At 30.8% G+C, this 19,618-nt stretch overlaps 4 protein-coding genes across 9 annotated transcripts; 3 read left to right on the plus strand and 1 right to left on the minus strand.

Moving 5' to 3' along the window:
- The first annotated feature begins 72 nt into the window (after window positions 1-72).
- Window positions 73-3,226, plus strand: LOC126848307 (aspartate--tRNA ligase, mitochondrial). The gene is made up of 10 exons (XM_050589108.1): window positions 73-549; window positions 671-928; window positions 1,018-1,386; window positions 1,476-1,652; window positions 1,709-1,888; window positions 1,973-2,077; window positions 2,153-2,368; window positions 2,460-2,663; window positions 2,741-2,924; window positions 2,999-3,226. The coding sequence occupies exons 1-10, from the start codon at window positions 451-453 to the stop codon at window positions 3,157-3,159; spliced, it is 1,953 nt and encodes a 650-aa protein (XP_050445065.1). The 5' UTR covers window positions 73-450; the 3' UTR covers window positions 3,160-3,226.
- A 217-nt stretch (window positions 3,227-3,443) lies between these two features.
- Window positions 3,444-10,378, minus strand: LOC126848309 (WD repeat-containing protein 82). Its single transcript, XM_050589112.1, has one exon. The coding sequence runs from the start codon at window positions 9,946-9,948 to the stop codon at window positions 9,001-9,003; it is 948 nt and encodes a 315-aa protein (XP_050445069.1). The 5' UTR covers window positions 9,949-10,378; the 3' UTR covers window positions 3,444-9,000.
- Window positions 10,379-10,625: 247 nt separating this feature from the next.
- LOC126848308 (leucine-rich repeat-containing protein 40-like) lies at window positions 10,626-14,842 on the plus strand. Of its 3 annotated transcripts, none has more exons than XM_050589109.1 (10): window positions 10,626-10,986; window positions 12,031-12,224; window positions 12,350-12,553; window positions 12,642-12,765; window positions 12,858-13,027; window positions 13,130-13,272; window positions 13,363-13,563; window positions 13,751-14,083; window positions 14,217-14,402; window positions 14,528-14,842. In XM_050589109.1, the coding sequence occupies exons 1-10, from the start codon at window positions 10,839-10,841 to the stop codon at window positions 14,631-14,633; spliced, it is 1,809 nt and encodes a 602-aa protein (XP_050445066.1). In that variant the 5' UTR covers window positions 10,626-10,838; the 3' UTR covers window positions 14,634-14,842. The 3 variants fall into 3 exon arrangements, with proteins under 3 accessions (XP_050445066.1, XP_050445067.1, XP_050445068.1); XM_050589110.1 differs by having other exon boundaries at window positions 12,912-13,027; XM_050589111.1 differs by lacking the exon at window positions 14,528-14,842 and having other exon boundaries at window positions 13,751-14,004; window positions 14,217-14,397.
- Window positions 14,843-15,164: 322 nt separating this feature from the next.
- Window positions 15,165-19,261, plus strand: LOC126848052 (uncharacterized). 4 transcript variants are annotated; one of them, XM_050588570.1, is made up of 7 exons: window positions 15,165-15,358; window positions 15,663-15,740; window positions 15,838-15,997; window positions 16,079-16,772; window positions 17,171-17,443; window positions 18,157-19,021; window positions 19,114-19,261. In XM_050588570.1, exons 3-6 carry the CDS (start codon window positions 15,981-15,983, stop codon window positions 18,370-18,372), a joined length of 1,200 nt encoding a protein of 399 aa, XP_050444527.1. In that variant the 5' UTR covers window positions 15,165-15,358; window positions 15,663-15,740; window positions 15,838-15,980; the 3' UTR covers window positions 18,373-19,021; window positions 19,114-19,261. The 4 variants fall into 4 exon arrangements, with proteins under 4 accessions (XP_050444527.1, XP_050444524.1, XP_050444525.1 ...); XM_050588567.1 differs by having other exon boundaries at window positions 15,663-15,997; XM_050588568.1 differs by lacking the exon at window positions 15,663-15,740 and having other exon boundaries at window positions 15,780-15,997.
- Window positions 19,262-19,618: the final 357 nt, after the last annotated feature.

The raw sequence follows: 19,618 nt of genomic DNA on the forward strand, positions 1-19,618 counted from the left end.
AACTTTGTGTTATCAAGTAGAGCCAATAGGGAATGAATGCATCTGATGCTGCAATGTTTGTGCTCTAAAATAGTGTATGATTCAAGACAATTCAATATGATATAACTTTTGAATAAACAAATTATTCTTAACATAATTTGTATATGAAACATCATTAGAGATGATTAATTTGTAATAAATTTTCTGAACATTAATCGGTTTTTTGAGAAAAAAACATTTTGTTAGTACGAAGAATTTGCTGAACTTATTTTCATTACTTACATCCACGCGATGCATGTGTTTAGAATGAAAAAAAGATTACTTTTGTGCATATTATAAAATATAACATTTATAAAAGAGAAATAATTAAACATTACTGAGAAGAGAGAATGAAGAGATAATAATTTTATATGTTATATACACATAGATGAAATAAAAGATTGAACATTTTTTAAAGACTCTAGTAACAAAATGTTCTTTAGCAAAATTAAAATTGTATTTAGTGGTTATACCAATATCATTGCAAAATGCCATGTGCGGCCGATAATGAATAATGTCCGTAAAGTGAATGTAAGTTTTTTTAAACATTTTACAAAGCATAAATTTGATATAATTGTATTTTTATTGTAACTTTAAAAGTTAATGTTTTCACATATGTTACATTCCAAATTCAAATCTTGTTTTATTTTAGTTTCTCTTAAAAAACCAAACACCGCAATTGGTAGGCTGCATACATAATTTAGTTATTGGCAAATCAACACCTACGATCAAAGAAGGAGTTTCGCCAGTTAATAGATATGTTCTGAGAACGCATACATGTGGTGAACTGACACTACAAAATGTTGGAGAGGAAGTAAAATTGAGTGGCTGGGTGGAATTTCAAAGAATGGGAAAATTTATAATATTGCGAGATACCTATGGATCAACACAGTTACTTATACCGGAAGATGTAAGTGAATAGTTGCTATATTGAAATATTTGACAAATTTCTTATATAAAATAAAAAAAAAACTGATTTTAATAAAATACTGATTTTAGAGAAAGGATTTGATTGAAACTGTAAAGAATTTATCTCATGAAAGTGTTTTAAGTATAATAGGTAAAGTTATATCAAGACCAAAAGATCAGCGGAATAAGAGAATGAAAACTGGTGATATAGAAGTATATATAGAGTCCATCAAGATTTTAAATATAGCATCACGCAATCTTCCAATATTTATTAGAGAATATAATAAAGCAAAGGAAAGTCAACAAATGAAATACAGATATCTTTCATTGAGATATCCTGAATTGCAAAGAAATTTAAGAATGCGTTCCTCTTTTATAGCGAAGATGAGAGAATTTTTAATCAATGAGTGTAATTTTGTGGATGTTGAGACACCAACTCTTTTTAAAAATACACCAGGAGTATGTTTTATGTATAAATATATATTCATGTATAAAAGCTTAATTTTTAATTTACTATCATAAATATATAAAAAGGATTTATTATTCAGGGTGCACAAGAATTTATAGTGCCTACTAGATCACCAGGTAACTTTTATTCACTGGTACAGAGTCCTCAACAATTCAAACAACTTCTTATGGTGGGTGGCTTTGATAGATACTTTCAAATCGCTCGATGTTATAGAGATGAGAGTGTCAGGCATGATAGACAGCCAGAATTTACTCAGGTAATTACATTGTGTAAATATAAAAATAATATATTTTATTATCAGTTATGTTATAGTTAGACATTGAAATGTCATTTGTTGATCCGGACGGAATAATGAATTTGATTGAAAATTTATTGGTATATTCATGGCCAGAAGAATTAAATCCTATAAAAGTACCTTTCAAACTTATGATGTATAAAGATGCAATGGAATTGTATGGTACTGATAAACCAGATTTGAGGATACCGTATCTAGTAAGAGAATTTTGGTATATTGAATTTTATATCTTTTACTTCTTGATATACATACGCGCATAATAAACGTTGCGAGTTTTTCAGATACAAAATCTTACGCATATCTCTGATTTATCAGTATTAAAAAGAACCATGAAACTCGAAGATGATAAACAAAAAGTGTACGCGTTAATCTTCCCAAATAAATTAGTGAGTTTTTATTTAAACTATATTTTTAAATATATCTTTATATTTTATAATGTTAATGCAGTTTCTATATTGCAGAAATACTTGACAAAATCTGTCAGAAATGAATTCTCTAAGATTCGTAATGACTACTTCAATACAACAAAGCTAATTCAATTGAAAATTGAAAATAATTTATGGAGAACTCAGTTAGATGAATTATTTTCAAAAAAAGGAGCAGAAGATATATCACAGTACTGCAAATTACAGGAAGGAGATGCGATATTATTAGCAATTGGACATGAAATTAATGCAGTGAGTACAAAAAAGTTTGGATTCTTTTTCTTAATAATAATAAATAATTGTTTCTGTAATAACTGTATTAATTATTATATATATCTTTTAGTTGAAACTCTTAGGAAAGTTACGTGTAGAATTTACAAATGTAATAGAAACAAAAGGTGAACAGATACGTTCATCTGAAACCGAATTTGTATGGATCGCAGACTTTCCATTATTCACATTTGAAAAAAAGTTGCAATCAACGCATCATCCATTTACGCAACCTCATTCAGATGACATGGAATATCTTACGACCGATCCGTTAAAGGTGAGAGATTAAAATGTGTAGGTATGGCATGTGAATTATTTGTCATATTTTTTGTCACACATCTTTCTTTGCTGTAGGTGAGAGGTTTGCATTATGATCTGGTTATGAATGGATCAGAAATTGCAGGAGGTTCCATTCGAATCCATGATGCAAATTTACAGAGGCAGATATTGAAAATATTGAACATAGATGAATCAAAATTATCACATATGCTAGAAGCTTTGACATATGGAGCTCCACCTCATGGTGGAATAGCTATAGGTATTTCTATTTATCTAGTTATATTTATATTTGAAAATTAAGATGAAATACAATTATTTTATATTTTTTTTAAGGTTTAGATCGCCTCGTTTGCTTACTTTGCAATGCGAAAAGCATACGGGATGTTATAGCTTTTCCAAAAACAATGGAGGGGCGAGATCTAATGTCTGGGGCACCGGATGCCATATCAGATGAAGTGAAGACACTGTATCACATACAAACATTAGAAAAGTGAAGGGTCATAAATTTTTTTTCCATGGTAAGTATAGGAATCGTACTTGATTGCATTCGCGTATATATATTATATAAAAAGACGTAATATTTTGCAATATCTCTAAAGGTGTGCACATATAAGAGAAATATATATGTATGTATATACATAATTATATAATTAACTGGTATTTTTTCGTCATTTTATTTATATTTTTACGGTGTAAATTGTTACTTATTAAACAAATTGTATGCATGAATGGATATTAAGCATATAATAGCAAGTCAAATAAATGAGAAGACGAGAAATAGATGTACAAAAAAAGTGTTTTTATTCTTTGAATAAAGCCTCGTGCATTCGAATCGAATGGTTTTACAGAAAAATAAAAAATACAGTGTAGCCTGTGCATTAAGTAATTGAGATGACATTTATTTCCAAGAAGGATCTATAAAAAGTATCCTTTTTTTGTACACTTCTTGAGAGAATCTCTCTTCTGTCAAATGAAATCTAACAAATGTCTTAACAAATATATTGATATGTAGTGTGACTATCAACTGTCGGCGGACGAAAATTTACATCGCTGTTTATTTATATAGTTATTTATCTTCAAACAGCCCAAGAGTATAAATTGGAACGGTTTTATATATTAATCAATAAAACGTCATTAATGAAATATCTGTATAAATGCGAATTTGTAAAAATTAAAAATACATTAATTAAGATAAGTGAACAATAGAAATCAGTAAGACTTTTTGAATATTAAAAAAAATAAAAAGAGTATAAAAGATTAATAAATGCTAAGCGCGAGATAAAAAGCACAGAAAATAATAACACTTCCCAATGGATATTAAGTGAATTTATTAATTAGACGTTTTAGACAATCTTCAATAATTAAATAAATAGAATGAATTTTAAATTTTACATCCATTTCACATGTTTATATTTTTTTTATTATATGTCATTTTTATGTTTATTTGATTATTGAAGATGGTCCAAAACGAACTAAAATGTCTAATTAATAAATTTATGCGCTTGGCTTTTATCAGTCCGTTATATTCTTTTTATTTAAGATAATTAAATTCTTTTACAATCTTTAATTCAAATAAAAGAAATAAATAATTGTAAACTATATATCGAAATATCGAAGATACTTCGATATCATTTTCTTCATATACTAAATATATGAAGTTATTTATAACTGATGAACACAGTACGCACACCGGATCAAGTCAAGTAATTTTGATAATTTTTGCAATTTTTAAATTACAAATTAGTAGCAGAAGAAAAATTCATGTTTTTTTCTTAACATAAAAATAAAATGCAACAAAAAAATCTATGTACTCTTTAACTTCTCGTATGCTTTCAATAGACGAAAATACACACATACATATCGTTTCGTTAGTTATCGTAGTGCGTGATTATTCGAATCGCTCCAATTACAACGCGTCGTCATACGTTTCTAATGCTCCAAAGTGTATATAGCAACTTGTGACAATCGGTACGAAGCCCTCCCGATACCAATCACGCAACTCGAGAGCCAAGATCAACGATGAGCGTGGAGGTGACCTTCTCGTTCTGTCTTGACTATCGAAAACAATTCATACGAGAATTTAACGTAGGAATTTAGAAAAGTTACGAAATTGAATGTTTTTTTTTTTTTCATTACAAGATACATCATGCTTTTCAAATGCAAGCGGTTGCAATAAAAAGAGTTGTTATTCAACTCGAGAGAACCATCTTCTTTCGAAGCGTATTTTAAATTTGCGAATAATTTTCCTCGGATTTTAAATCTCACTTTCTCTCTCTTTCTCACTTGCACATACATTTATCTTAAATTAAATCCAGACTCTAAATTCCTATGTTAAATGACCGTACTGAACTGATGATAGAGGGGCGTATAATCACGTTATTATAGCGCACGTCAAACGCGCCGAAATTGGAAATAATCAGGCTCTTTAATTGAACACGGATACACTGTCTTATGCAGCGATAGGTTTTACATATCACGTGAGATGATCATCCTGCATCATAGTAATTCAGTTCGCCAAAAATCACGAATCATCTTGAGACCCATCGCGAATTTATTCGGTAGAAAAGACATCATCGATTACGACATGTAAGAAACTACAGAGGCTTGGCTTCATTTGGCTATATACACAAAACGATGTTTTATAGACGATTCCTCATACACGATGTAAACTACTTTTGTACGAAACACGAGTGTCTAACGTGACTGTATTTCGTTCTTTTTTTCAGAGTATATACAATTTATCATCATTATGCGTATCCATTTCTATTCTGAATAAGGGAACACAGTTCTTCGTATTTTCGCGCGTCTACAATAGGTCTACAGGTTGTTAATCGGGCTGGTCGATCACTGTCGCGGGTAGGGCTTCGAAAACCCGTGATTTACACGCTTAACATAGCATAATAATAGTAGTAATAGTAGCACAGTCCATCACTCGATTTCGAAGGATTCTTAATAATTCGGCATCGAACGAAATTGAAGGCGCGGGTCCGCGATCAGACACTCGCTCGGTTGGTTGGCAGTATGACGTGCATCGAATTGTGTGTTTAATCTAAATACGTGGATCTTTCGTAGTGATACGAGATGAGTCAACATCGATCTTCGACCCCTTTCTCACATAGCGTCCATATGTAAAAAAAAAAGTAGTACAAAATATACATTTTCATAGAAGACTGATGAGTAATTTCAATGCATCGCTCGATGAGCAAAAAGCGGCTATGAATAATTAATTGACAATCGTAATAGCGCACATAATTATAATTTCAATGAAAGAATTTAATGTACAACGTGATATTATATGTTTCTCGTAAACGTATATTCGTGTTACGTTTTATCCCTTTGCTTTAAATTATAAATATAATAAATGTTTATAATTTAAAGCATCTGCTTGTAGATACGCATTAGTATATTCTAAGAGATATGAAGGGATAGAGATAACGTTACACATACACACAATTAAAAACATCAGACAATTTTTTTTTCATAATCATATAAAATCTAATTTTGAATATTTAAATTAGTGGCATTTGCGTAAAATACATATGCGAAGTTTGAAAATTCGTTGGAAATCGGATATCACACCGGCTAAAGGGTCGAAGTCTTTGTACACACTTCTTTCAAATAGCTTTTCCTTTTACGGAAGTGTACGTGAGAAATATCATCTCGCGCAAATTCGCCCCCCATCGATACGATTTTCACGCGCCACCGTGTCGTCATGTTATAAAAAAATACTATTTTACAGCGCAGGAGACATATTCTCGCCCATACAGGTTGCATACATTCAGATAGACTTGCATACATCGCAAAAGACAGGCATATACGCAAATACGTATATAAAAAACATATAATCATTCGCACGGAGAGCACGCTATTAACCGTTCGCTCGCTCACTCATGTACACAGAAACACATGCATCTATCGAATAAAATATCATTAACCATACATACTCTTGCACAAAATATGTTAAACGCGCGCAGATGTGTAGAAACTCTACAAGAAATATAATGTGTAGTGTGTGTGTGTAAATACTACTATATATTATATACATATACGAATGGAAACAGGAGCGGCGATTGAATATAGATCGAGCAAATCGGTCGAGTGGAAACGCGTTTTGCCGTACGTAAAAATGGCCGGCAAAAATATGGAAAGTATAAGATCCAGAGCTTTGCAAAAATTATCGCGCGAGAAAAAAGGAGGCATCGAATAGCATCTGCATTATACGGTGCTACATAACAAATTTGTTACGTGCAGTTTCGAACAATCGTGTAACATTCGTACATGCATCTAACAAGCAGCGCAATAGACATTTCTTTTTCTTTTTTCATTTTTTTTATACGAAAACAAAGTTGAATGACGACGCTCGCCCATTTCGTTCCGGCTTACGGAGGCAAAAATATATATATATATATATATATATATATATATATATATATATATTATTCATGTGAGATATATTCAATAGCATCTATAAAGATAAAAAGAGAATATGCATTTACTCCTACGAAAACATCGAATGTAACTTCTTACCCGGCCCGCCGGTGTTCCACGCATGTAGATTAAAAACAATACCGTACCTACGATAATTTGCATGCGATAGTTTGTTATTTTATTATTCACGATTGTTTATATACGTGTCCACGACAGATATACACCGCAACAGTTTATTTATCGTGCGATGATTCGTAGAAATTCGCAATGTTATTCTTCTCTTTTTACTTCATTTTTTTTTCTTTTGCCCTGTTTCATTAAGATTGTAGTTGTGATCGAGTTATGATCGATATTATATAACGGGGACTTATTATCGTGCAAAATAAATAAAATCGATCGCTCTATCGTTCGTCACATATCTAAATTACGTCTTCGAGAGTACAATGTTTTCGATAATGAATGGAGATGATGATGACCAAATACAATTATCATGATCGTCTCCATTTACAGATAAAAATATGCGAGAGAAACATTGTTCCGATCGTTCTTGGAATGATCGTTGTATTTTCTCGAACGCAATGTATTTAAAAGTGACAACGATATTTTTTTCTATGCGCGATATTGGTGATTATTTGTCTCTCTCTTCTTTGTCATCTTTGATCATTGATGCCTGGAATCCATCACATATATGATAAATACGTTTTCGACTCGTTTTCGCTGGTGTGTATAAAGCGTATTATTGACAATCTATACATACAACGATTAGACATAGCCGTATACAGAAGCGAGAAAGATTTCGATACCTATCATACGTTTACATGGGCTTTAACAGACGATATTCTATGCACCGCACATTTAAAGCTAAATATGCCAATTCTAAACTTTCCTTTCGCATATAATAACTGTTATCTCGACATATTAGTTAGAATTATCTATAAGTACGTTTTTACATACATATCATTAAACGCGTGAACGATAGAGATAAAAAGAATTGAAAGTTGATGAATCATAAGATTATAAGTGATCACTTACATCCAAATAAAGTTATTAATGCGTCGCGATAATAACATGCTTTTCAACTTCATCAAATCAACGTTATCCTATATACGGCCATGCGAATCAGATCAATCGAAAAATCGTAATTAATCACAGATTTCGAATGACTATTTGGTAATCATTCTCATACACCTTTTTATAATTCTTAAATTAATCATTCTAATCCTATTTCCGAGATAATGCACGCGAGAGACCAGAGTTATAAAAAATGTGAAGTATTAAATGTGTAACGATAATGTAACATTTGCGTCGTCCTGAATAATAATGAACATTTTATCGGCAATATCATGTAATTTAATTGCCCGGAAATGGATACAAAATACACAAAATACAAAAATCACCTCTTCCGATATACAATAGATTTTGTTCCAGACTCGTTAAACATTACACATAGGTACACCGGAAGAAGCTATATACATATAGGAGACACATTCGAACTTTTTGTTGAAGACGATGGAATTGGCAATCTTTCTACTATCGCTAAGCTGATAATAGATTGTTATAATGAAAACAAGAGACAATGACGATGATAATAGATGAAAAAGGTGCATGATATTCCATTATATGAAGCGCGAGCGAGCGACGATCCAGCTATTCTCCCGCGATTTGTCGTTCGCTCTTTCGGATACGTTCCTGAAACTAGTGCGTCATACAACAGTTGTTTCTTTCTGTACACGTAATGCAACTGCAATGTAAATATATTTGCTCGATCAAGTACACATTCCTGCTGCCTTAGTTAGCTGTTATTCCCTCTGGCTCTCTTCTCGCACCTCTCTGTCTCCCTTTCTCTCTTGCACAAAATAGACGAGCGATATTTTCCAACATTGCTCAGTATTTCTTATAAATTAGTCTTATGCACTTTCATCGACAGTAGGTAACCAGAAAGCCATATTGGTGCATGCTGATGCTAGCATCATGTATTTAGGATTGAATTGGATACACTGTACTGGCGCTGGATGATCACCGTTCAGCACGCAAACTTTGTAACCAGTCTCTGCGTTCCACACGTGAACCCTACCATCCGTAGATCCACTAAACACAAATTGCGAATCCGGACTAAAACTGGCCTCTATGGCGATTCCCTTGTTATTCAGGTATCCGGCAAAAGTCTGTAAGGGTGTACCATGAAAAGCATCTATTAAACGAATTGTACTACCGTTGGTAGAGATCAGGATGGTCTTGCCATCCCTGCTGAACTTCAATCCTGTCCAATCGCATTCTTTCTCCTGAGAGAGCTTAAAGGTGACAAAGGGTCCTTTGTCGAAACTGCGTAGATCATACAGCTTGATGCTCTCCGAATTGACTCCAGCCGCGAAGATCAGACCCTCGGGATCATAAGCTGCGACCGGCCGTCCCGAGACATTCATGACTCCATGGCAATTCGGTGAGCGAAGATCCCATAATCTTAGAGATTTGTCTAAGGAACCGGAGAGAAAAGTATCTTCGATAGGACTGATACATAGAGATACTACCTTTTTCGAATGACCTGGAAAGTATCGTATATACTTGTTATCGTGCAGACTGAGATAACGGATCGTGTCATCGACCTTGGTGCTGCTATGAATCGCGGTGTTCTTCGCATGAGTGAAGTGTATCAGATCGACGCCGTACTTCTTGGAGTTGACGGTCCGTACCTGCGTCCCCTTCTCGCAATCGTATATCACGATCTGATCGTCCTCCGAGCAGGAGATCAAGGTGTCGCCGTTCGGCGAGAAGTCGATGCTGTTTATCCGATCCGAGTTCTCGCGAAATATTTTCGCCACCTTGAAGCTCCTCACCACGTGGTCGACGAGCTTCATGGTGATGGACGGCGCGTCCTCCCGCTCGTGCCGTCCCCTTAACCTCCTCGACTCCGCAATCTCTGTGTTTGTGTCGCGACCGTTGGTGGAAAGACTTCGGGCGCGACCGCCGAGTCGCCCCTCGAGGAAGAGAGAGAGAGAGAGGAGGAAAAAAAACCCGCGTTGCTACCGAGCTCGGGAGATTCGATCTCGAATCAGGATCGAAAGTAATCCGGGACGCGCGAGAGGGAAATCACCTCACGTCGCTATCCTCGTTATCGCCAGATCGTGTAATCGCGGCCTCGTCTATCCTCAACGGTACAAGATACGTATTTCCTCTCGTACGTATATCCTCCTTCCCCGAGAACGGACGCCGTCGACGAAAACTATACCGCACGCCACATACGTATAACAAATTCTGCCAACTGTTTAGAGAAACGGATAGCGAATTACCGCGAATATTTTTTTTCTTCGTGTATTCTCTTGGTCATGCCCCCCACCCCCCGATAAAACGCTTATGTTCAATGTGACGTCAACTAAAACGTGGACATGTGCGAAACTACGTGGCCGATAAGTATTCGGTGGGTAACTCGGTAAGTAACATATCGATACAACCGCGGTGATATCGGTGTAGTAATTGATTACAATATTCTCCGAAAGAGCGTTAGAGAGCGCATTTTTTTTTCTCTCTTATTTTTCTTTCTAACTAACGCAAACAACAATCTTTTATACGCATGTCGCGATCATTCTTACGCGTGAAATAGCCATGTTCTAATTTATTCAGCTCAATTTAGCTCATCTGTAACTGATCCGTGACGTGAACGATTACGCGTAAAAAAATCATGTTCCGCTTAGTTTATTCAGCTTATTCGCATCATAGGTGAATTTTCCTCTGAGACAGATACTTCGACATGAGCGGCATCAAGAAGAAGAGCAATCATTTGGCAGTATTTAAGCAGCGCACTAAAAACGACGATAATGCCGAATTGTCGAAAAGTATTATTATACGAGCGAGAAAGACGGGACAATTGAATCTCTCGTCGAAAGGATTGTCTACGGGTATACATATTTGTAAATACAATCTGTGCATATTCATCTTAAAACTTAGAAATCGGATGTTGATATATTTTATTCATAAATTTTTATTTATGTATTTAGTTAATGAAGCGCACAATTATTTCAAGCATGCTTTATTCAAATCAATGTAAGAGCTTATATTCGTAATCGGATGTGCATGTTTGTTAATGATGCATTCATGTTAAAATGTTTATCACAGGTATTTTCAATCTTCTAGAAAACCAATTTCATCTTCAGAAATCAATTTTCATCTTCTAGAAAATATTTTAGACCTTATTTTTGTTTGTTAATTATTTGCTTGGTGATTATAATAAATTTTGATGTTATGGTGTACATGACAAATTTGCAGATGAGAATGCAAAGAAATGAAATATGCATAATATTATTCGTTATTGTATCATATAAGATTATATTTGGAATGTTATAAGATATATGTTAAAACTTTTATATTATATAAAGTGTATTGTATTAAGTTTTAAACAAGCGATAGTGCAATAAATCTAACATCTTGTATAAATATTTTATCTATCAATAATTTAATTAATATTGTAAGGTCATGGAGAATCTTAAATAAATCTGATTTTATGTGTCATTTGTATTTCTTTTTTTTTTTTAAGTTATGCGAAATTATAAATTACAAATGTCAAAATTCTAAATTGCAACGAAAAATATATATATTATACATTGAACTTATAAGTTTAATCTTTATTATTTAATCAATGTTATATGTACATAATATTTTAAAAATGCTTTGCAATATATGCCATATAGAGAAATTTATACTTATTATTGAATTAAATATATACTTAGTATTATATAAAAGTCATTATCACAAATTGCTTTGCACGCTTTGCTAAAATAAAGTGTAATAGAACTGATCATATATATTGTCAGAAACATTGAAAGTAACTGAAAAATAAGTTCATTTGCAATCTCAGGTAAGTCAATTTAAATATCTTGATTGAAAATTCAATAGGAAAATAATATTGTAATATAAAAAGACAGAATCCTGAATTAACATTACAGTACCTGACAAAGTATGGAATATAAATGATTTAACAGAAGAAGAATTACGCAATTTACATTTTGAACTTGATTACGAACATAAAGAAGAACGATGGTGGGAACAAGAACCATTAAGAGTTTTAGATCTCAGTTCCAACAGCCTAACTGTAATAGATGATAAAATACGATTTTTAACAGAATTGAATAATTTAAATGTATGTATAAATAATTTGCTATGCAAATTAGTATGCACATTTGTATGATTTTAAATGTGCAGACATATAGCAGTTTCAATATTTTTCTATTTTATCATAAATATTAATATATATGGCATCTTTAGTTGCACAACAATTTACTGGAAGAACTACCATCTGAGATTGGGTCTCTGCATAAATTAAAAGTACTAAATATATCAGATAATAAGCTAGAAAATTTACCTCCTCAATTTTATATGTTGGAAGAATTATGTGAATTATACATAAAGAATAATCACATAAGTATACTTGATTCTAAGATTGGGAATTTAATTATGTTGACTTGTATGGTAATATATATTTCATTAAATTGTACATATAAATATGAAAAGAATTTCTTAAATAGATGAGTATATCTATATGTGAATCTTTTTTTAGGATTTATCATATAATAATTTAAGTAAATTACCTATTGGAATGGGATATTTAGTGCGATTAATTACATTAAATTTAAGTCACAATATGATTAAAGAGTTACCACCGGATATAACGAATATGAGATGTAAGTTTTACATTAACAATGAAGCAGTCTATATTTTTCAATAATTATTTTACTATTTTATCAATGTTTATATTATATTTTGATATGAATAGCATTAAAAATATTTGATGTGAGCTTTAATCAGTTGGAGATATTACCACCATTAGGTGAATTACGAAAAGCAGAAAAAATTATGTTGCAATCCAACAATTTGAAGAAATTTCCGAACATATCAGGTTGTTCAGCTTTAACAGTATTGCATTTGGATAACAATAACATTCCTGTATGTGTTAATGTACATTTATATTATAGATTAAATTGAGATCAAAATTCAACTTTATGTATAAAATGTTTTATCAAGATAATTTTTTCTTTTGACTTGCAGGAGATTGATTCGCAATGCTTAGAAACAGCAGGATATTTAAAAAAGCTTACATTACAAAATAATAAAATTGAAGTAATACCTGAAGAGACAATCAAATTAATAAATTTAGAAGTTCTTGATTTATCACATAATAATATATCTTTGTATGTTTTATATATATATTTTCTTTTGTTTGAATTATTTTATATATTTAAACTATTTGTTATAAATGGATTATTAATATATTTTTACAGAGTACCTTTCTGCATCGGCATATTGCCCAATCTAAAACAGTTCGCAATTAAAGGGAATAATATAAAAAACATAAGAGCAGATATAATCCAATGTGGTACACCTCGGATCTTGACACACATACGTCAGATTACAGATAGTACAAATATAAATACCAGAGGATTATTACAATCTAGTACTAATGTTAGCATTTACCCTGATAAGTATGTAAATATTAATTAATTCTATTAATTGTGTGTATGTGTAATCATTTTTTAAATATATTTATTATATTTAAAAAAAATATCTATAGAATATTGAAAATGTATGTTTGTGTTGTATGTTATTCAATTTGACAATAATGATATTTAACAATACTGAATGAAATTAAATGTATATAATGATATACAGATATATGATGAAGAATACAAAACTGCTCAGCTTAGCTGGCCAAAATCTTCTGGACTTACCAGAAGAAGTCTTAGAAAATGCAATTGAAGCTTCTATCACGACCATTGATTTAAGTAGGAACAAATTATCAGAATTATCTGACAAAATGTCAATAGTCACTACAGTGATAGATCTGAAATTAACTTCAAATCATTTAACACACTTACCTGAATGGATTGGTGAAAAGTACAAATATCTACAAGTTTTAGACATAAGTAAAAATTATTTAAAATCTTTACCATTGAGCATTAGTCACCTAAGATATTTGCAACATGTTGATCTTTCATTCAACAGGTATTATAAACATAATATTGATAGAGAGATTTATGCAATTTGTTTGCAAAATATCTTTTTTAAGATATAAATTTATACATGTATCTATTTTGTATATTTTTTTATCATTTTCTTATAATATAAATTTCTATAGATTTACTGACATACCAGAAGCTATTTATGATGTTGTATCTTTGGAAAGTTTAATTGCTAATGATAACGTAATTGCAACAATAGATGTTTCATCTTTAGAAAAATTAAAAAAGCTAGCCATCTTAAATCTGGCAAATAATAACATTGCTCATGTGCCACCTGAACTTGGTAACTTAAAAAACCTAAGGTAACAAATATTTCATATCTTAAAATATACTTATTTGGATATTCTTTTTTTTTTAATTCTAGCATCATATCTGCAAATTCATTTTTATACAACATTATGATCATTTATAAATATATTTTTTTCAGGAATATATCATTGTCTGGAAATTGTTTCAAGTATCCCAGACAAGCAATTTTAATGAAAGATACAGAGTACATACTAAGCTACCTACGCAATTTAATACCTCAATAAGGAAATAAAATAGCATATAAAAAATTGTATTAATCTGCAAATTTATTTTAACAACATTTTCGTTTATATGTAATTTGAAATTATATGATACATGGGTAAATGTGTATAGACATAATATAAATTTGCAAGAAGAGAAATATCATTCAATCAAATATACCAAACCTATAGTGCATAGTGCATGTGACCTCGGCCGATAAAACGATACACTAAAGGAATAAGGATAGCGTGATTGTCGATTCTTTTCTATCCTTTCTCTTTGCGTGCACCGCGATGCAATGGTGTTTGTACGTATATGGACATACACCTATACATCGAGACTGAGAATTTATTTCTCAGCATTGGTAACTCTGAAACCAGAGTTTCGCATTGTCACCACGCGAGGCCTCCAATATCAATTTGGAATTAGAGTCCCTATATATAGGGACTCTATTCGGAGTTTGCCGGTTACCCGTCACTCCTAAAGTCCCTATACATATGTATAGAGACTTTAGTCACTCGGTCACTCCTGCCGGGAGCCAGCCAGAAGTCGGAAGTCAGAATATATTCTGTTATCATCGCATTCCGGGGATTTACACATTGTACTTGATTGCACTTACTCTATATACGTCATACATTTAGAGACGATAAGTTGCAATTATTTAATTTATCAGTAAAAATTGTAATATATCCCTTGAAAAACGGAAATCTGTTAAGAAATAAAGAATATAATTAGAGCAAAGTAAAAGGTATCGTATTTATATATTGTGATATTACATAGATACATACATTGTTCAACGAGATTGCCTCGATTACAATTGATCATAAACATTAAATTTATTTTATGTTTTTCTTTATTTCTGTATTTGAAATGAATTAAGTATGGTATATATTCCGTTTTGTTTTCTTCTGGCTTGGAAAACAAAACAGAATAAAAATAAAGTATGTAAAATTTGCAATTAAAACCACTAGATTGTTTTATTAAACAATATTTTTTTTTTAAAGTAATTTATACACTTCCAATTTAAGAACTATTGAATATTTTTTGAATAGATAAAATTCTCTATGATAAATTGATTTAAAATCAAAAATATGGCATCTTATGAAGAAGATGAGGAAATAAGTATAAAAGTAAAGCTTTTGCGATTACATTGTCCATTTACTTACAAGGGAATACAAGACAGTACGATAAAGCATTCCATATTATACATCAATAATAAAATTGTAGATCATGAAAATGATACAATTGAAGATGAAACATCTTGTCCTTTAGAACTGTTGATAAAATCTTTGTTTAAATGTTATAAAGCTGTAATAAGTGCAGATCATGATGAAGCAAAAAAAAATATTACAAAAGCAGAAGATGTATTAATGGAGATTCAACAAGGGTATGATGCATAATATTTATTTTAATATTTTGAAGTTTCTTGTTTCTTTTTACTATATATTTATATTAAGAATTATTGTAGGCAAGAATTATGCCGAACATCAAGAGCAATTGAACATGTTTTTTATTCAACTAAATGTTTTTTTTTATATGAATTTGAAGAAGATTCTATTCTGTTAAAAGAGATTTTAGAAAATATTGATGATACAGAAAAATTCAATAATGAAGAACTTGGTGCCTTATATGGTTGCGAAAGCGTTACTTGGTCTTGTTTAAATGATTATGGGATAAAAAATGCGATTAATATGGCTAAGAAAGCAATAGAAAAAAATCAAGATTGTGCATTATGGCATTTTATTCTTGGGAAGAATCTCAGGCGTCAAAGGCGTTCCATAAATATTTCGGCTGAAGTGTCAGCTGAGGAAAAAAAACATTTTGAAATAGCATATGCTATTTCTAAGAATGATGTATTTGGAATTTATTATTTACAAATGCGTATGGAGACTTTTTATAAATATGTGAGAGGAAGAGATCATTTTATAAGAAAAACTAATAATGAAAAACAAGTATTGCAAATCGCCAAAGAAATTGTTAAACGTAGACCAACAAATTATAGAGTTTTGCTAAAGTTAGCTCTTATGTTTCTACGTGCAAATGTTTCAGATGAAACATTGTTAGCGAAAGAATGTCTAGATGCTGTAAAAGAAATTGCACCAAATAATACTACATATCTGCATTATACTGCAATGTTATACGAGCAGTGCGGGGATTATAAGGTTAGCATGATAAACAAATGATAACATCAATTTAATAATATAATGATGATATTAAATTTATTATATCATTGCAAAAAAATTCATGAGAAGAGATAAACATTAAATTTTGATTTCTAAAATCTGTTTAAAAATTGGTAACAATAATGAGGAGTAATAATTAGAGGTCAAGCTATATAATTTAGTCCTATATTATACAAGGATTTTTATTTCAATAACTATTAAATCCAATATAAAATCTTTAAATATTAATACTCTAGAGAAATATACGCTTGCAGCCACATATATCATATATACAATTCTTATTCATTTATTAATACTCCACTAGATTGTTTTAACAACCAATTACTTCTTTCTTGCAAAAGAAAAAAAAGTTTAATATATATATAGTGTATTTTTAGGAAGCTATAAAATATTTTAAAAAGGCTGCCGAAGGTTATAACTTTGTAGCAGAACTTGCTTATATACAATTTGGTTGGGAAACTGCAGAGCTGGAACCTTTGCCGCATTTATTGCGAATGTTGAAGAAATATGAACATGTAATCAAAGAGCGACAAATTGCTCTGCTTTTAGCTGTTGCAGTTACTTATTATTCTCTCCATAAGGATATAACAAATGCAGCAGAATATTTTTTAAAGGCTCTTATAATAGATCCACGGAATAATAAGTTTAAGGTTTATATTGAAATATATATAGTCTCCTATATTTATATATGAAATGTTAAAAAGAAAATTCAAATTGTAATAGGATAAATCTCACAAAATCGAGTAAAAAAATTTCTTGAAAACATGGATCAAAAAATAAAATCTATTAGAATTAAAAGCAATTTTTGGTTTTGATAAAGTAATTTGCTTGTTTGTATTTATTGCATGCAATAAAAATAAAAAATTATTTTATAGATTCTTATTTTGAGGTTTGCAAAAAGTATACATGTCTTTTACATATGCTTTATATTTTTGTATCACAATTGCAAATTTATTCAAAATAAAATAATATATTATTTTTTCTTATAAAATGTATGTGAACATGAAAGAAAAGTACATAAAACATCTTTTATAACTTATACATGCATACATCCACATGTATATATACATACACATACATACATATATTATTAAACTGACAAGCAAAAAATTGCTTCTATTTATGATATAAATAGTTGCTTTTTCAACTTATATTTATGAAGCATTTTTTAATCAATTTAATATTTTATATTTAGTATTTTATAAAATCCTGAAATTGTTTAGAATTGTAAATATATGTATATACATATATGGATATATATATTATATCAAATATATATAGATATGCATTAATAATAGAATTAATTATGCAATAATAAATCATGAAATATTTTGAAATAATTAAAACTTTGTTTTTGTTTTAGACATACTACAAATATCTTGATTTTAATACTCCAAGTATTTCATCTTTTTTAAACGATCAATTTTGCCCTCTACTCGAGAGGAAGAATTCTCGAGAGACGAGTCAAAAAATAAAAAATCTTTTAAATGTAAGGGACGTAACCACTGACGATGTAACTAATTTATCAGAAGAATTTGGAAACCTTTGTGCAAATGACAAAACAGGACAATCTGAATAAAATATTTAGTTACAAATGATGATTGCCTAAACATTACGTAAATTACATTTTAATTATGTTTTAATTATGTTTTAAATATTTTAATTATGTTTTGGTGCAATACTTTGTTATTGACTTTGCACACAATTGAATTTTATTTTTAAGTATAAACTATGTTAAATATAGTATATTAATATATATACCAAAATTGTAATATTAAATATAAATAATATGTTTAAATAATAATAGTTATAATTATCATATACCTAAATTTTTTTACTGAGAGAATAAAGTGTATTAATAAATGTTACGAATCTAAATTTATGCATATTTTTCTTTGAATTTAAAAAAAAGTGCGCAATTTCCACCAATAACTATATTAGCGACCGACTTCAGTATGCTTGAAACGCGCGTCGTGCACACAAAATTCCAAAATTTTTTCAGAGCACGATGAACGTTCCAGATTTTTTTCGGAACACGGTGAAAGGTATTACCGGTGTAGAAGTGAAAATATATGACGGAGGAGTTTGTGTCTATGAACTCGAGACTATTCAATCCAACAAGAATAATCTAAGAATATTACTGCAGAATTTACGAGACATGCAATCGAATGTCAATGTTTTTTTAACCACACTAATTCAACAGCGAGAGCGGATTAGCGGAGAACAAAGTAATTATAGATACAATAATGATGTCGAATTAATCTTTTTTTTCTTTTTCTTCTTCTTCACATAGTCTATAAATTTCACTCGATTTGCGTAGAAACGACAAATCGATCAATTTTCTCGGATATTGTACGGGATTCCGTTGTGGAGAAGGAAGAGGCCAACCCGAAAAAATGCAAGTTATCGATCTAGTTGTCAATTTTCTCTATTACTCTGTGTATTAATAAATATTTACTTTTCAACGAGGTTTTATAACAAGGAGTTCAAATGCCACTATCCGTATTCCCATATTTCCACTTGTTTCGCTTCCAGAGCGCAGCATTTTTATCGGATCATCGTCGTGTTCAATGATAAAATGGCTAAATCTCTGATAACACGCGCTTCTTAACGAGAACGATAATCATTGAGCGAAACGACGACAGCTTGTACGCAGTTTGCTTAGACTGAAACATAATTTTGGTAATTTATAATTTTCCGCAAATGTTATGTCGACCGTCAGAACAAGCCATTTGTTTCTTCACTTTCGTTGCATTTATATATCAAATAAGATTCCTAACCTGACAAAATTTTTTATGTACTTATTTTATGTATATATATATATA

This window comes from Cataglyphis hispanica, chromosome 3 (genome assembly GCF_021464435.1).
Source record: "Cataglyphis hispanica isolate Lineage 1 chromosome 3, ULB_Chis1_1.0, whole genome shotgun sequence".
Taxonomy (NCBI): Eukaryota; Metazoa; Arthropoda; class Insecta; order Hymenoptera; family Formicidae; genus Cataglyphis; species Cataglyphis hispanica.

Coding starts and splice junctions, on each gene's coding strand:
- LOC126848307 (XM_050589108.1), top strand. CDS start 451: ATGTTCTTTAGCAAAATTAAAATTGTATTTAGTGGTTATACCAATATC. Junction 1,653..1,708: donor GACAGCCAGAATTTACTCAG/GTAATTACATTG, acceptor GTTATGTTATAG/TTAGACATTGAAATGTCATT. Junction 2,664..2,740: donor TTACGACCGATCCGTTAAAG/GTGAGAGATTAA, acceptor TCTTTGCTGTAG/GTGAGAGGTTTGCATTATGA.
- LOC126848309 (XM_050589112.1), bottom strand. CDS start 9,948: ATGAAGCTCGTCGACCACGTGGTGAGGAGCTTCAAGGTGGCGAAAATA.
- LOC126848308 (XM_050589109.1), top strand. CDS start 10,839: ATGAGCGGCATCAAGAAGAAGAGCAATCATTTGGCAGTATTTAAGCAG. Junction 12,225..12,349: donor CAGAATTGAATAATTTAAAT/GTATGTATAAAT, acceptor TGGCATCTTTAG/TTGCACAACAATTTACTGGA. Junction 14,084..14,216: donor GTTGATCTTTCATTCAACAG/GTATTATAAACA, acceptor AAATTTCTATAG/ATTTACTGACATACCAGAAG.
- LOC126848052 (XM_050588567.1), top strand. CDS start 15,702: ATGGCATCTTATGAAGAAGATGAGGAAATAAGTATAAAAGTAAAGCTT. Junction 15,998..16,078: donor TTAATGGAGATTCAACAAGG/GTATGATGCATA, acceptor GAATTATTGTAG/GCAAGAATTATGCCGAACAT. Junction 16,773..17,170: donor AGCAGTGCGGGGATTATAAG/GTTAGCATGATA, acceptor GTGTATTTTTAG/GAAGCTATAAAATATTTTAA.